This window comes from Podarcis erhardii (genome assembly GCF_964252035.2).
Source record: "Podarcis erhardii genome assembly, chromosome: 4".
Classification (NCBI taxonomy): domain Eukaryota; kingdom Metazoa; phylum Chordata; class Lepidosauria; order Squamata; family Lacertidae; genus Podarcis; species Podarcis erhardii.
The window spans coordinates 62805549-62824183 of record NC_138508.1 but is presented as its reverse complement, the minus strand read 5'-3'; the positions used below and the strand labels follow the sequence as shown (position 1 = coordinate 62824183).

General features: G+C 37.8%; 1 protein-coding gene and 1 long non-coding RNA gene across 12 annotated transcripts in view; one reads left to right on the top strand and one right to left on the bottom strand.

Moving 5' to 3' along the window:
- DMD (dystrophin) overlaps positions 1-18635 on the bottom strand; it is a 1009769-nt gene that overhangs the window by 178025 nt on the left and 813109 nt on the right. For 10 of the 11 annotated variants that reach the window (XM_081858834.1, XM_081858841.1, XM_081858836.1 and 7 more), the window contains 4 exons: positions 10989-11161; positions 7449-7605; positions 1430-1550; positions 604-872 (listed from right to left, as the gene is read on the bottom strand). In XM_081858834.1, the coding sequence (XP_081714960.1) occupies positions 604-872; positions 1430-1550; positions 7449-7605; positions 10989-11161 (720 nt within the window). Of the gene's footprint in view, positions 1-603; positions 873-1429; positions 1551-7448; positions 7606-10988; positions 11162-11731; positions 12102-18635 lie in introns of those variants that run through there. The other variant, XM_081858832.1, reaches the window with a different exon arrangement.
- Positions 11644-16985, top strand: LOC309340265. The gene is made up of 3 exons (XR_014155909.1): positions 11644-11740; positions 12787-12902; positions 16745-16985. It is a non-coding gene; the product is annotated as an uncharacterized lncRNA (long non-coding RNA).

Here is an 18635-nt window from a genome sequence, read left to right as displayed (position 1 = left end):
AGGTTTCTGCATGACTGCACTCCACTCAGGGAATGTGACATTTGTAAGTGTCTTGCACAACATGTGATGGCCTGATCTGCATATTCGTGGTGGCCATAAATCCTGAAGAGAGAATTCTCCATGCAGTTGAGGTGTCACATATGATAAAAGGGTTACAAATAGTACGTCCATCCATGATAGTCTTTGTCAAGGGCTATAACAAAGTGGCTTGAAGGTACTGTAATCATTATTTCACACAGATCATGGTGGCTGCCATTTTGAATGTTAACTTATGTGGAGAGAGAAAATGCTCAGTCTGTGAGGAACAAATGGAAGATACTGCATCTTTGAAAAAAAGATATCTAGACCAGTAAGACTTGATTTATGTTTATGAATGTGTTTGGAGTTTTGCAATTTTCAATCTCAGTTCTGAATTTTATGGCATATTATTTTTAATGCTGAATACGTCTGTGACATACTGCTAAAGGGTTTTCATCTTTAACTTTGTTAAACTTTATTTGCAAAATAAAAGTTTCATTTAGCCTTGAGGGGGGAATATACCACAGAAGAATGGCAAGCATATCTTACTTTCAACAATGCCAATGAATGGAAGCATAGTTTTACCTTGAGTTTTGCTAGGTGATCCTGGAGCAAGTCAATCAGCAAATCCCCCACTGGCTGCCAAGAGCCCTTGAGAGCTTCAGCCTGACGTAGTTTCAGGTCCAGCTCATCCATTGCCTCCTGAAGCTCCTGAAGTCTTTCAAGAGCTTCATCTATCTTTTTTTGCCATTCAGTGGACTGTAGATTAAGTTTATCCCATTCTGTTTTGACCTCATCTGCTTGCCTTCGCAAAAGTCGAGTGACATTCTGGGCTCTTTCCTCCAGAGGCAGTTCTAAAAGTGAAGTACAAAGACAGTTAGATCTTGTATAGACTAACTGTACACAAATGAAAAGAACATTTGAAAGTTATCAGCTATGTTTCCGCCCAGATCATGACTGCTGCTTTCAAGTAGTCATGTAATCCAGTTTTTCCTGTGCTACTGAAATGGCATATGACTGAACTACTCAGAAACCGCAGTGAGACTGCAGCTGTAAAGTATGAACTGGTTCCAATTTTGAAAACTAGCAAGTTATTTTAGTTTTAAGGTCCCTCACCCTTTTGGAATAATAAGTTGTGTCTCAAGAGATAATAAATTCTAAAATTGATGTGTAATAAATTGTTCTAAATGCATGGTGAATTTGCACAAAATTGTTTTGCCTCTTGTTGAGCTGCATTCATAAATATGCAAATAGATTACTGAGTGCTTATGTCTTGCTCATCCTCCCCTTTCCCTATCTAAGCTTCCAAATATGTAGGAGATGCCCTGACACTGACAATAATAATTTATGGATCCTTTAGTCATTGCTTATCCCTCTATCAATATGTTATTACAGCTCTACATTCAATTACCTCGAGGCTCCTGGTAGAGCTTTTCCAGTCCCTCCAAAGGTTGTTCTGCTAGGAATAATCTCACTGTTTCAAGTGCACTCGAGATAACAGGTTCTTTAGTTTTCAATTCCCTCTTAAAGGCCTGTAAAATGAAACAATACAAATCTAAACTTGCATGCTAGTTGTTCATTTTGTCAACTTTTTGTACAATGTTTCCTGTATTAATTTCAGCCAAGTTTATGTGCAACAAAAAGGTCAATGACTGAAAGAAACAAGGAAAGGTAAAATTATTTCAGAATTCTTCTTCAAAAATAGACATATTTCCGTTTATGAAATAAAGGCGGGAGAGAAAATCCAGAACACTTCAGGGCTGTTTTATATTCCTCAGACCAGTGAACATATACTGTGCTGCAAATGGGAAGGCACACCGATTAAGCTGTTTGCTGTTACACTGAACCCCTTCTGTGACTAATACCAGACTTCGTAAAACTTTGAAATCTTGCTGGAAGGGACAAGGTTTTAGGTGGTATTACGTTGAACAGTGCTGGCACAGCTAATGCTGCCTGAGAGGCAAAAGATTTCCTAGAATGTAAAATGAAATCCACAGTGATCCATAGCCGTAACTTTGTTGTTGCTGACAACTTTGTCACAAAAAGTAGTTCAATAGTATGACCATGATAACACTTTGCTCTAAGTGGAAAAATTTAGTAGACTTGGGCTACTGTCTAAATAATAATGCTAACTACTAACTGTTCTGCAGCATATATTGAACACTGATATAGGTGTATAATTTACTCAGTAATAAAAGGTGAAGGAAAGTATTCTTCTGTACTGTTTTTAGCACTTGATTGGGAGCCGCCCAGAGTGGCTGGGGAAACTCAGCTAGATGGGCGGGGTATAAATAATAAATTATTATTATTATTATTATTATTATTATTATTATTATTATTATTACTACTACTACTACTACTACTACTACCGTCATAGACTCTATTGCAGTGCATAGTGAAACTTAATGGTAGTAAGTCATTTTATGTTCAGTGGATCTTACTCCCAGATACGTGTGCACGAGATTAAGTATTATTGCAAAATCCTACACATATTTACTCAGAACAAAATTTCATTGTGCTCAGTGTAGATTACTCCTTGGTAAGCATGCATAGGATTGCAACCTTACTTTCTTAGAAGCAGGTTGCTCGAATATTTACCTGCTTCTTGTGCACTCCCTAACTTTTAGACAACTTCACAAGCTCATCAAAAAAACCTGGGAGAGAGAGGAGATCCCAGCAGACTTTAGGGATACCAAAATCATCACTCTTTTTTTTAAAAAAAGGTAATAGAACAGACTGCGAAAATTGTCAAGGCATCTCTTTATTAGCTGCAGCCAGCAAAATTATTGCAAAGATCTTAGCAAACCGTCTTCTAACTATATCCGAGGAAACCCTTCCTGAATCCCAGAATGGTTTTTGACCTTCTGTGGGGACAGTGGATATGATTTTCACTGCTCAACAGCTTTAAGAAAAATGCAGAAAGCAAAACCAACCCTTGTATATGGCATTTATTGACCTGACTAAGGCCTTCAACACTAAATCGCACTGCCCTGTGGACTATCTTCTGAAAATCAACTTTACTGTAAGCTTGCAAAACATGGACTACTTATAAATGCCATCTCCAACTCCTTGAAAGATTCCATCAGCAGTGTCTCTGAAAAAATTTACACATCACTTGGGTAGACAGGCAAACTAATATCAGTATACTGGAAGAAGCAAAGCTCACCAGCCTCAAAGCAATGATTCTTCAATATCAACTTCATTGGACTGGTCATGTTATGCGGATGCCTGATTATTGTCTTCCAAAGCAACTACTCTATTACAAACTTAAAAATGGAAAGTGTAACGCTGGTGGTCAACAAAAGAAGTTCAAAAACTCTCTCAAGGCAAATCTAAAAAAATCTAGTACAGTCATACCTCGGGTTGAATATGCTTCATGTTCAGCGCATTCGAGTTGTGCTCTGCAGCAACCCGGAAGTAACGGAGCGCGTTACATCCGGGTTTCGTTGCTCGCGCACGCGCAGACGCTCAAAATGACGTCACCCGCATGCACATAAGTGGCGAAAAGCGACGTGTGCATGCGCATACGTGCCGTCGCTAGTTACGTTTGCTTCTGGATGTGAACGGGGCTCTGGAACGGATCCCATTCGCATCCCGAGGTACCACTGTATAAACACCAACCACTGGGAAACACTGGCCTGGTATACAAACTCAAGTGAGATAATCATTCTCAAAACTGTAAAGCATGATGTTATGTCCCTTTCTCCATGCTTTTATTTGGGGTTCTAATGGAAATGGAGTATGCAAAGCCATTATACAAAAATAGCCTAAGAAGCTGAAGCTGTCAAAAATCTAGTGAGTCTACTTTCCCTCTGCTAAACTGTTCTTGCAGAGAACATATTTTCCTATTATTCATCCTACATGTAGTTGCAACTCTTAAGCCCTTCATCCTTATACTTCATCCTAATACTTTTTGTCCCCAGTCTGGAAATGTAATGTCAGTTACAGCAAAAGCATGTTAAGTCAGTGTCACTAATTTGTCAGCATTATACTTGGACAGGTCATTCCTGCTGTATTGTTTTTCTATACTAGGATCTTTTTCCAAATTGTATATTAATTCAACTGTAGTAGCTACTATTGATGCCTTTAATTGCCAATTAATGACTTTTTTTTTTAAAAAAAAAGTTTACTAACAGAATTTATAATCATAGCTTCCTGACAATTTCATGCCAAAAGAAAGCTGACTATCATTGATAACAAAATTAGCCCAAATGTACGGCTAATTTACAACCAATGATTTCAGGCTAATTTTATTGAATTCCTGAACTTCTTCCACAGTTTGTGGCGACTGCAGAGGAAATCGAACACACATAATATATGACCTGCCAAAAGAACAAGTAAACTACTTTATTTAAGCCCTTCTATTTGTCATGAACACCTGGGCTATAATGGCATTCTGCCCACTATCTTAATAATGCATACATTGATTTGCTCATCTCAAACCGTCACTAGGATCTTGTAGGGCTCTCAAGGGTGACTTTAAATCTCTTCAACTAGAAAAGAAGACACCTCCAACTAGGAAAGAAGACACATTCAAATGAGTGATGAAGGTAACAAAAGAGGAAGCTATGCTTTAATGACAAAAGCATCCTTTCTGTTGGGGATGTATTCTTTTGATATTTTATTTTAGTGGAATTTGAGAAAGTAGTAGTAAAATGGATTTAAATTAACTTTTCTTTCAGTACCTCACTTAAATTTTTTATTTCCCCATCTGAACTATGTTTAGCATTGTCAAATAAAAAGAGAACATTGTTACTTAAGGACATCCCATAATAGACCCAAAACTACAAATTTCACCAAGGAGAAAGAAAACAGTTCTAGGCTTTGGGAACTTGAGGGTCCAGGGCATTGCTGTTGTTTTTAGGTACTGATGAAGCTTCAGGGCTGCATTCTCTCTCTCTCTCTCTCTCTCTCTCTCACACACACACACACACACACACACAAACACAGACATACAGATGTTACAAATGCCACATGTTTCCATTACTCTGCTAAGAAAACTGACACTGAGTTTGTTTACATGAGATGGTAACCAACCTATGGCTTACCAAAACTGCACAAACATGTAAGCTCCTCAAGAGGAACCCACAGCCAGAGAAGTCTTGTGGTCACAAGCTGTAGCAAAGAACTTACCGCAACCAGGTTTGGACAACACAAGCCAACCTTGGCTTAGATCAGGGCAGCGTGGTTGAAAAAAGGACTAAGGAGGAGCTTCACTCCACAGTTGTGCTATCTCAATACATCTAGTTTGGCTTGCTGTGGTGTACAAACCAGACCATTGCAAAACTACTCTGGGAACTTCCCACTTTAAGAAGAGAAGTGCATGAAAGGTATTTTTTCAATAACTGCCATTTCATTATTTTTGCCGTGTATACAAACTGGCTAACCCTCAGTTTGTGGGCCTGTTCCAGTCCCCTCAGGCCAATTTTATGGGGTTCTAAGACCCCACTAATGTTTGTGGCAATGACAAAAAGGTGAAATAACAGAAACAGAAGCAGCTCAGTGACATGATGAGGATGCAACCTGCTGCCTCCACAGTCATCAAACATTTTTTCACTGCACCCACAGCTTGCATGTGGCCCTTGGAGGGTGAAGAAACTGAAATTGTATTGTAGGGATTGCAAAGGGCGGTCTATTTAAGCACTAATAGATGTGTCAATAAGGGAAATTTATAGGGCAATACAAGGTCTCCTCAGTTCAGAATATATACTGGGGTGGGGAAACAGAAAAGTACAAATAAAAATCTATCAAAGGCAACCTTAAAGCATGTCTTACTTTCCACCCTTTCCCCCTAAGAGATTTTTGAAGAATAGACAGGATGACCTAAATTTGAGGATTATCTTTTCTTCTTTTTGTTCCACAGGGAACCAAAGTGCCAGTAACTAGACGGGTCTTATATTCTGCTATAAAAGTTCTGCTGCAAGGGGTGTGTATGTGGGGAGCTTTTACAAACAACTGAATGGTGGATAGCTTTGATAATCAAGAAGAAGCATTATTGTGACTACAACATATGGATCCCTGTAGGTGTGACAGAAAACAGAAGCATGTTCAAGGCTTTTATAAATTCAGACATAAGATTTGGTTTCTGACAGCATGCATTTCTACTGCATTTCTTACTCCCCAAGGCATTATGAACTTAACACTGATATCAAGACTTCAAGGGATCAATGTGGCATGGGGTGTGCAAAGTACTTAATTCAGAGATGTCCTAAAATAATCCCAGAGACTTAAATGGTGCGTCAGTGAGACCAATCTAAAGTAAGTAGATATGGCTCATGACTTTGAGCCCTAATGACTGCATGCCCTCAACTTTGAGACAGATTGAGACAGCTTTATAAACATTATCAATCATTATATAGTCATACTGTGACACTAAGGGACACTAGCTAAAAATGTCAAACATTTATAAAAGGAGAGGATGCACGGAAGAATTAGTTGTCCGCCACCTAGTAGTGAAAATGTTACCAGGGAAGTAATTTCTTTGGGGTAGCTGCTTTATTAGTTTCTGTTTTATCTTCAGTTTCTTTGCTGAGAAAAATTAGAGTTCTGAAGGAGGATAGGATAAATCTGGATTTCTTTATTACATCCAGCCTTTCTAAAGGCAGGATCACACGTTACATTCATCACTTTCAAAAGTAGCCATGAGTATGCTGGGCTTGATTGTTGGGGATTCTGAAGGTCTCCCAGGAACAAACAAGAATATCAAGAGAATTCGCAGGAAACATAACAATGTAAGAAGAGCCTAGTAGCCCATCTGGTCCAGAATCCTGTTCCTACAGTTGTCAACCAGGCAGGACATGAATATGGCAAGCAGGACATGAATATAAGAGCACTCTCCCCTTCTGTGGTCTCCAGCAACTGGTATTCAGAAGGATCAGAGGCTCTTCCTATGGAGGCAGTGCACAGCCATCATGGCTAGTAGCCAATGATAGTATTTTCCTCCAGACCTATTTGAAAGGAAGCAGGAGCTACTGGCCACCTTTGCTGTATGCTTTTTCTATTTCTCTTTTAGAGGAAAACTCTCCCTACAAGTTGACAAAGATAGGAGCAAGTACAATTGGATATTAAAGGAAATATAAGACAAGCAGAGAAATATGTGCCCCCGCCCAGCTATCTGATGCTGACATAACATTGGTGATATCTGAACAGAAGGTTAAACTATGGTTTATTGCTATGTGATCTAGCCTAGGCTCCTGCACTTTCCCCTTCTTCCTTCCTTCCATGTGGCCAGAAAGTAAAGTTTTTGCTCTTATTTATTGTAGCTCTTTGATCTATTCAACAAATTTATGGATTGTGGTTTAACACTAGCTATGACTAGTTTTTTTTATAGCCTATTTCCAAACATTTTTAATTATTCTTAACCTTCTATTAACCTTCTCCAAACAGACCCTACAATGCACTGCAAAAAAACTGAATTTGAATGTCCATACCCGATGGGTGTCATTCTGTTTTTGCACTGTGGGAAGATCTCCACCAATGGGAGCCTGTCGCTTTAACTCATCTTCTTTCAACTGCAGCCATGCCAAAAGTTCCTGAAGAGAAAGGTGTAGTCGTCTCCACTGGTCAGAACTGGCTTCTAGATGAGACCTGGAAAATATAAATTAGTGTATTTATAATTTTCAGGAACTGTTCAGACTTATGACTTAAGATCACACCATCTACCACTACTGGAGAGCATACCCATGCTGCCCAGGCCACAAATTAATACATTATGCTATTGCAAACATACTGGCCTATGCAAATCACTCTACCAGGCTACCAGCAGATAAGGTAGTAGTAGAGACACTACCCATGCTGCTGAGAAGCCAGGTTTCTTCGTCCATCAATTGGCAGCTGCTATCCCATTAGGCTATATCAGAGGAGGAATAGAAGGAGTGTAGCACTACTCTATCAGCACTGTTGAGAGACCAGCAACTTTTGGCTCCTCCTCTCCTTGAACAGTTTCCTTCTTAGGAAAACATTAGAAGAATGGGCAATCAATAACTAGCATGTTAGCTTGCTACCTTCCACTCCATTTTTCTGTGTCATGTCTTTCAAGATTGTAAGCCTGATGGCAGTGTCTGTATTTTATTGATGTGTAAAACTCTCAGGAAGCCCATTTCAGCTAACGGGTGGGTTAAAATTCTAACAATAACAACAAGTGGAACATTTATTTGTATAAGACCCTGCACATATAGTACCCACTGCACAGTGACATTATCTGTAGAATCCATACATTACAAAATCCACTGATTTTGTAATGTATGGATTCCTATGACAAGAGCTTAGTTCCAGTGCAGAAATGGAAAGAACAGGGTGTGACAGTGTGGTTTTGACCCCACACTACACAGTGAATTTGAGGATTTTAAGAAAATACTGCTTAGAGGATTACAGATTATAATGACAAAGAATTCCATATTACTTTCCTGGATGTCAATAACAAAATTCCCTTTCATTTTAAATGGTAAGAATTGCATTCAATCTCTTGCCTAACCTAAAATTCACTATTATAAACTCTTATTCAAGCCAAAAACCTACATTCAGAAAAATAATAATACACCTGATGTTTCCATCCTTTGAACACTAAGAAGGTTATAAGTGTATCTTTTATTTAAGTTTGCTATTAAAAGTAAAAGGCTGAGCTTTGCAAGCAAAAAGTGCTGAAACAAAATATACTGTATACTAGTATAGTGATTAAATAAGGTGGATTATGCATGATAAATTAGCACATCAAATAGCTCTGAAACAATAGGAAAACTTTAAAAAGCATGTAACCCATTCAGGGCTGCCAGAATTACAAAATTCAGGTGTCGTAATTTGTTTATTATTTATCTCAGATGGAGATGATCAGTATGATAACAGTTTAATTTTGTTGTTGTTGCAAATGACTTCTTCCACTTCTCAACTGCAGGACATGAATTATTCCCAAGCAAAATGAGACTGAGTGCTCCTATTATGAGGAATAAGGATCCAACTCTCTTTTTCTGCCTCCCACTTTCTTGAGAAATAATGATTTAAGCTTTAGCTGTGTTTCCCACCTACATGTTGTGGCTATACTAAATCCCTTATTATAGTTACTGTTTCTCCAGTGCAAGAATGTTCTTTTATGTTTAATTCAAGAAGACAAAGCAACCATGATAAACCAGTGTTACTATTTTCAAATTCATTAATGTCACTGGTATCAAAATGGCAACAAGTGAACTATAGAAAAGCTCCTTTATTAAAGGCTAACATGCCGTGTTTCTTTTCTTGTACCTCTTTATTTTACTAAGTTCATGGGTTAAAAAAAGGACATGTGAAGAAATATTTCAAAGAGCTATATTCCTTTCCTTATGGCTTGCCTATAGGGAAGATCATTTTCTTCTTACTTCAGCCATCAATATTTTTCAGTTTCACATATTTATTTTTAATGACTAATGTTATGAAGATGGTTTCTGTCATTACACACGCACACAGACTCCTTCAGGGCTACAGCTGCACAAAGCTAATATTTCATATATAACTTTGAAAAGGCTGCTGCCTTTGGCCACCCCTGAATCTCACCTATATACAGAATACAAACGGGCAAAAAAAGAGTGTCTGAGAAGACTGCCTTGGAGGTGGAGAATTTGTTATAAAACACTGAGGTGAGATTTTTAGATGAGATTTTTTCAGCCCTTTGAGCTTTGCTTTTCCAACAGTTCTTTTGTAACATTGCCCTTTATTATGTGTCCCCCTATCCAAGAAGGCAATTTGCGTCTTTCTCCTTTAAAATTTTACAAACTTGACTCTGCATCTCCCATCGGAGGAATGTTCATTGGGCTGGAGTACATGCACACCTGCTTGAGAGAAAATTCCACTGACACCCACGCTACATATTTACAGTAGGTGAGTTTAGGGGTCCCCCCCCCGCAATTTATTTTTAACGAAGTGTTGCTTAGGCATGTAAGTTTTGAGCAGTGTCATCCTCATCTAAATGCTGGCCCTTACTATTTTCTCATTTAATCCTGATTTTACCATTGTGCAGAAAATCTGGTAAAATAAGAAAACATCATGGAAAAAGTAAATCTGGCTTAAACGAGGGTTAAAACCCCCCCGTATGGAGTGGCAATTTGATGAGCATGATGTCATGTGGACACTGTGAAAGACTTGCATGCCTGGGCAGCATCTAGTCCACAGTAAAGTGCTATGCAGAAGCAGCAAGTGCCAAAGCTTTGCCCATGTCAGTCCTTCTGCAAAAAATACCCAATTACAAGTGAAGGCATTCAGAATTCTCTTCAGAAACCATTTCACATATAAATGCCAAAACAATTGCATTAGCCATGATTAAAATAAGACATGTATAAGGCATCAGGTGTGGAAGTGAAGCTGTCTGATTTCCCCCCCTGCAGCGGCTCACATTTTCCCAAAACCAAGTTACAACCCCCACAGCAGGTTGTCTCTTCTGTAGTAGGAGCTGCTGCAGATAAACGTTCAAAGGAAGTTCCAGTTACACATATGATGATACCCTTTCTAAACATAATCAAGCTCTTTTGATTTCATATCTTATTTGGTTTGGGGGTATATGGCAAATATAGTATATGCAAATTGAGTTGGGCCTAAGCTCAACTGAACCCAGTGAGGGTTACTCCTGAGTTGATGGAGATAGGATTGGGCTGTTTTTCATTATATTTGCTTAGAACAGCGTGAGAAGCCATGCCTGTCAGTATAAAATAATAGCATACATTTCAGAGAAAGTGTGGTTGCTGGTTAAGCATGCTTAATCTCTATTTGTACATTCTTATTGAGATTATAAAAAACTCATCAACTTCCTTGCATCCTTCAATCCCTTACGTATAAAGAAAATTAATCATTCTTACACAGTAATTCAGTGCTTGAAATTGCTTAAATTACTGTCAACCAGCCATTTTAGCCCAATTTGAACAAAATAATGCTATAAGAGGGGGGCAGGATAATTCTTTCCTCAGATTAATTCCCATATCTCCCCTCCACCCTTGCCTTTTGAGCCCTACCTAACATTTAGAGATTTTTTCCTAAGTTCACTCCATCTGAAGTTCATGTTATCCAGGCGTCTCTGCAACAAGGCTGCATCATCAGAACCTTCCAAGGATCTCAAGATTTTCTGTCCATTTTCATCCAGGCTGTGGAAGATATCAGTATGGGTTTCAATTTCTTTCTGAAGTTCCTATGAGGCAACACAGAACAAATACATAAAACACTGGCGAAGAAATATGCTAGGGATAAGTTAACAGAAGACATTAGCAATAAAGGTACATTTTACAAACTCAAATTAAAATAACACTGATTCATTATCAATAGTGTTTTAGAATAACTGAAACATTCATATTCCCAATTTAAATTAATCACTTTGAATATATATATATTTAAATTGTTCTTTTACATTATGTTATTCCTTCCTAATGAAAAATAAACTCTTCTATATACTATTTAGACTGTGTGGTGGTTTCCTTAATAATAATAATAATAATAATAATAATAATAATAATAATTTATACCCCACCCATCTGGCTGGGTTTCCCCATCCACTATCAAGCTAGGCATGGTAATATTATTTTATACTGGCATGGCACTGTATTAGTCAGAGAGAACTATACATTTCAAAACACGCAAAAGCATTTACAGTTATCGTTGGGCTCTGACGTATGCCAGGGAGGCAACAATTGGTTATGTCATCATGCCGGTGAGAATAAAAACAGAGACACCAAAACCCCTCAGGATCCCAGCCAAATCTGACCTTTACATGGTATGTCTTCCTGTGTAACATTTTCAACTTGAACCAGAGGCTTCAGAGCAGGTCTTGCTGCACAGAAATCCAAGGAAAACTAAGCTACTGCAACAGCAGAGCTTTAAAATGCCAAGTTCAGTTACATTCCATTGACAGAATGCATTTCAGAGCACAGGCCTCAACAGTCAATAGTAATAAACAGTCACTTTGTACTATGTCAAAACATCAGTCAGGGCCATGGCTGTAGGAGGAACGGAGAATAGCCAGAAGGACCTAGAATGCACAACTGGCAGCTTATGCTGGACTGCCAACTTTTCTTATCACTTTGGAATTGCAAGCCAGAAACTTTTTAAATATTCATGTTTCCCTTCATTTTTAGCCAGGCAGCAACTGCCAAAGGAACATTCTTTGGAGAGCTAACTGCCTGGTACTCACATTCCGATCTGCCTACATGCTGAATGGAGTCTTTGTGTATTATCTATCCCACACTGTGATTTCTAAAAAATATTTTAGCTCCATGAACTTATAGATTTATTCTGGGGGTCAACGCTGCCTGCTCATTAGAATCATCTTATATACAAAAATAATAAAACTATTTCTTTCAAAGTTAGAGGGGAAGTGTTGGAGCTGTCAGCATGCTGGCTGTGAGCAGTCCTGGATTAATAATTCGCTACTTTATACAAACAATACCTTATGTTCTTGAATTAAAAAATATACTGCACAGTGTTTCAGTAGTAGTGGTGGTGGTATTCTTTGTTTAATTTCTTAGTTGCCTTTCTCAAAAACTGGCCACAACAGCTTACATAAATGAAAAATGCTGAGTTTAAAACCAATACTAAAAGCATGCACGCCATGAAAATTAATAAAATTAAAAACTGCAGAAGATATGGAAAGAGTAATAACTTGTGCTATTTTCAGTTAAATTAATTGCTGGGTAATAAGTGTATGAGGGTTCACTGGCAAATTCCTGTTTGGTCTTCCTTTGCTAGTGGAATAAAGACTGAACTGTTAATTAAAATGTTTTATTTATTTATTTATTTATTTATTTAATATTTGATTTGCAGACTACTGTGACAACCTCCAAAGTCAAAGGTTCTGTGTGCACTGTAGAAGTGAACTGCTACCATATAAATGACATATCTTCAAGGTTGATGCAAATATAGCTAAGCATGCCTATATGGTAGAGTTTTGGTTCAACTCTATAAACATTTGCACTAGCAAAAGAACATAAACGGATGTCCTCCCTTTAATTTTGATACTGTTCTTTGTGGTGACTCTTCTCCACATTTTGCTCCGCCTGCTTTCAAATTGGCTTATGTCCAGTTTGCTACAATTTTCCATTCATGTCTCCCTCAACCCCTTACTGCTTACACAACACAGTGTTGACTACAACACTGAGGACTCTTGAAGCAACTTCATGCATACACTGATTAAATTGCAGAGAACAAATATGTGTTCGTGTAAATTGCTCTTATTGAGGGGGATGGGAACCTGTGTCAAGCTGTACATGCATAGCATCCTGAACTCAGTCCAAAAATAAAATAATAATAATGGAAGAGTGCTGGATCATTAATGCACTTCAGAAACTAGTTGAGGTAATCTGGAATCCCAAAATCTGAGGGGAAATTTAGCTGAGATAATTTAATAACTCCTCCCTCAGCTGAAAGACCAACTGGATATTTAAAAAACCCCTCTCAGGTGTGACCTCAAAGTATAGAACAAAGAGCATCACAGTAAATGTCAATGAAATAATGAACATTTTTTCATGTGGTAACTCTTCACTTCTTTAAGTTGCATGTTTACCTGAGCACAAGTCCCATCAAAATGAGTGGAGATTATTTTTGAGTAAGCATGTATAGTGGGTGACTCACTCAAAGGTAAGACTGTGCAGAGGCCTGGTTCATGTCACCTTTCCGCTCTCCTCTTTGAGGGGGAAGAAACATGGGAGCCAGGCCTTTGCACAGAGATTACACTTCATACAAGATTCTATCTGTGCTGTGGCCTTCCACAGATATATGTTCAAACATGCAAGCAAAGCACCACTTTGGGAATATATCAACTGGGGCTGAGTTTACAATAGGACATTCAAATCACCTGAAAAATCACCTTGTGGTAAGTGCATCACTTTGGATGCCACCTCACTGGCTTGTCAGCAACCACTCTAAGTCTAAACTGTACAACCTATTGGAGCAATATTTGAGGCTTTATAAAAGCAGCAACAACGACAGCGAGACAAAATACATTCACACCCTCAGTCACTTCAGACTAATCTCAAGATAAAATTACACAAAATGCTGTTACTTCTTTGAAAAAGATTCTGCATCAAGATTAATGAGGCCCAGAAAAGCTTTTTTAGCTAGATGTTGTGGCAAGTGTGAAACTCTCCAGGGAAACCCAAACATAAAAAATGCATTAACAAATAACTTTTTCAGAACATGGTCACACATAAATCTGACCACATGAAAATCCATTAACACTAGCTACACTGAGGAAAAAGGAAAATCACCGTCATACAAAATTCATTCTCAGAATGTTTATGTACTACTTATAGTTGACCTGATAGCTATGGCCCTCCTCTGCTAATCAATCAGTGGCTGAACAAGACCTTTATTGTCTTTCTTAAAAAGAAGAGGAATGGGAATCTTCTAAGTCCATCCAAAACCAACCAACTCCAGTGCCACCTAGTGATTCAATCTTATAATGATACAATCCACATATTTTCCTCTTAATTAAAGGGTTGTTGTTGTTGTTGTTTTTTATTACAAGGAAGAACAGTTAAGCTTTGTGGAGCTTTGTGGCAAGACATATGCTATGTCATTTTCTCTAGAAAACTATACAGCATTCTCAATGCTAACCAGATGCCTATGGGAAGTCTGCACAAAGAGACATGATTCCAAGAGTACCCTCTCAACTTGTGCTCCCTAGCAACCTGCATTCAAAGGCATATTATCTGTGATACTGGAGGTGGTACACTAGCTTGCTTCACTAATAGACATCCTAAACAAAGTCCCCAGGTGTCTGTCACCTGTGTTTCATTCTGGAACACATAAGTCATGTAGTTCTGGAATTTTTCCCACCAGAGTGTCACTGATTTGCAGGATAGCTTATCAGAAATAAGAAAGTAATTGATGTCAAATCACATATTATAAGGACTATATGAAAAGTGACATATGGCAGCACACCTTAATTATTTTCTGACAATACCCATGAGGCTGATCAATCAATTTCATTTTTTTAATATTAAAGAGGACCAAAAGCACTTCTAATACTACATTTAGAAGAACTGTGTGCCGTATATGAGATAAGAGTATAATTAGAGATGCATGCTTAACTCAGTTTAAACTGGTAAAATAATTCAACTAAAGCTTTTCCAATTAATTAGTGGTTCTATTGTGTTGGAACAGAGAAGGTAAAATAAGGTATTAAACAAAGTGATAGCTTTTGTTTATTGAATTATAAGCTATTTTGCACTTCTGTAAATAAATAAATAGGCATTGCTACTAAATTTGATAAATTGGTACAAATATGATGGATTGATCAATCAATCATCTAAATTATTTAATTAACTGAGTAGCGTTATGTATATACATAAACAAAGGCATTAAGACTGAAAGGAAACAATGACACCAGTATTTATTATCAAGGGCTCTGCAGCTATTTTTCATTTAAAATGTATGAGTGAGTTACATCTGCTCTTGAATATTCATGCTGACTAAGTACCATCCAGAGAGGTTGGGTGTGCCTGATTCTCATCAAGTTTCTAAGGAGACTTAACTTTTCAGTTTGTCCCACTGAGCGTTTCTCGCAAATGTATATTTCCTATTGGGTCCTCTTTGGCTTTGTTAGCAAGTCTCTTCTCAAAGCTGTTTGTCTATACAGTATATCTATACACCAGCTTCTCTATGCACTGCAATTATCTGTTGAGTCATTCCAAAATAAATGAATGATCCTTAAATTTATTAATTTATTTTAATTTATGAAGAATGCATTCTTATGGTACATGAGAGAGTGTCCCTAGGGGCCACAGGATTTTGCTGATATGCCTGGAATTAAATTGTAAGTGGAGCAGAAGACACTGAGCTCATCGTTGAATGGCAGTGGCCACAATGCTCAAATAACAGATTTCAGGAAAATGCATAAAATGCCTACTAGCACTTCTCTGAAATTATACTCTCAAACACAATGCAAACTCAGTAAAAAACAAAACAAAAAGTTAATCTAGATATAGCTGTAGCCCACATCGGTATGCAGGCTGTACAAAAAATCATTCTAGAGCTGCTTTATCTGATACTCTATTGTTCTTCATTTTAGCAAGCTATGTTTAGTGCAAGAGAATCTTTTGTTTTATGAGAAGAAAGATATATTGTAGGCCTTTCAAATCACTTGACTAAAAATATTTTTTTCTTCTGCTCTGTAAAAGATATCAACATTTGTATGATATAATGTTAACATATAACATAAATCTTAACCAACATAATATAATCTCAAAAAATGCATGCCAGGAGAAAGTGTATTTTAGGACAATGTATGCAACAAAAAACGGGTGAATTTAACTTACTGTTTGCCTAGAGTCATAAGAAATATATCAAGAGCTGCAGATTAAAGAGCCCCCCCAACAATGACTAAAAAGAATACCATAGAATGCAACATTGCCTCATAAGAAGTCCCAGGAAAACAAAATAAAGTATGTCACCATTATGTGTTTCCTACTGCAGTGAAAATGCTCTTTTCTTCTCCTAGTCCATCAGTATAACATTTTGGGGGGTTTATCTCAACAACATTTACACAGCAATTTCCATAATGATAACATCTTTTCAATGAAATGTTAAATGCAATTAAGGGGCAGATATTATGTGTTAAAAGCTTTGTTGTGAAATGGCTATACATCATCATGTCATCAAGCCTCTTTTCCAACCAGTCTATGGCATGACCTCAATTCCAGTTTGGTATGATTACATTGCAGAGTTTCATGTTAATGACTTGATGAGAAAAGATAGATAAAATTGTATCTCTCTCCTGCAGAGATAAGCCTATGAATATTGCTAAAACATTTCCAGGATCGAACACCATTTTAAAAAGATAACAGAAGATGAAACACATCTCCGGAAAAAGAAGCAAATGCTGACAGGTGAAAGCTAAAAGAAGAGCCTTTCAAAGATGATCCCTGAAATCTTAGAAGCTACTGTGATTTCAAATAAAATTGTTGAAGAACTAAATGATGTATGGATTAGACTCTAAAGAAAAGGAAAGGGCAGCTCAAACATGGTGGGTAAAGAGATTTAAATAAAGGAAATGAAAAAGTCATATGCGTGTGTACATTGCTCCAACCCTTCCATTTCTACTCTCCCTGCCATCTGTGTCCTTAGAATCACATTGTGATACGACCTTTCATCACCTTTGGGAGACACTGCATTGATTTCTTTTTTAATCTAACCCAACTAATTTTTAATCCCATTAACTTCAAAGATCAGGTCTCACTGCTGTCTGCTGTAATGGGAGAGTGTATGACTTGACTTTTCTTTGGTTCATTCTGATGGAACAAGGAATCAGTCTTGCTTGTGTTGCATTGTGATATCAGCCCCTCTGTGACCCCTACTCTTGCTTGCGACTCTTCCTGACTCTATAAATTGAAAGGAGGCAAGTATTGATAAGTCATCCATGTGATACTCAGAAAAACTCCCAAACTAATAACTGTCAGTTCCCACAGAGAATGTATTTCCTCTAAACGGACACTGATGCTAGCCCAGACATAATTTATGCCATTTTAGAATTAGCAAGGCAAAGGTTATTTACTCCAAATGCAGAAACTTAACACTAGATAGCTCATGGACACAAGATGGCAATCATTAGGCACATCCGGCAGGAAAGTTACCAACTTTTAGTTCAAAAAGAATAATTTATTTTCCCATTTCACACCATTACTGCTGCTCCTATTTTACATGCACACCCGAGATGCAAATGTTAATTCACAATTGATGTTTTGAGTAGTTTAACTAGCACATAGTGGCTCCAACCATCTTTGACATAATCAACAGCACTCTCAAGGAACAACTGTAATGCTCCGTTGGACATTGGACTAAGGAGGACTAAGTGAGATTTCTACTGCCTAATCATTCATTGGGGAGAACCTAGCTTTCACAGGCCTTGGGTTCTGAACACCTTTCTATTCACTCCATTGTGGGACTGCTCATGAGAACAGGGAAAAGTTATTACTTTATTTCTGTCTCTACCTTCCAAGTCAATAAGAAATGTGAACCTCACCCACTTTTGCTATTGCTAGGGTCTTAGTTTCTTAGATCAGGAGTGTGAATATCTTAAGTCATGTACAGCTATGATTTTATATATGATCATATGCTTCCCACATCTATCACTGTGAAATTATGTATACTTTCTTGTAATAAGCAACATCTTTTTAATAAGTCTAGCGTGATTGTATGGAGCTTGGAAGGCTCCTGGGTAAAGCCTTCAGTCACTGGGGAAAGAGGTTGGAACCAATTCCTTACTCTAGCTCCTTGACTTACTGTGCTCCTTTGCTGTGAACCTGACTTCCCTGTGTGTGACCTTGTACTTTAACTGGAGTTTGCCTATTTAATTGAAACCCCTCCTCCACAAAAAGCCCCTGACTTTGGAGCATGACCTGATCTCACTCTCTGGATCACCTTGCAAGTGGACTGGGACTCCTGGCATCCTTGTCCCCTGAAGTAGGACAAGTGACCTAGACTTTGCTGGGGTCACCAAAACACAAACACCTTTGTTTCTCTCTAAGGGCTTAGCAGCCTGAATGGTTGGGGAAGTAAACTATGTTGGGTTCAATTTAAATACATACTAAGCAGATAATCCTTAATAAAAGAGTTATGACTAAGTTATAGCGATCAAGTCACTCATTTTATTACTGGAAGGAGCAAGGTAATAA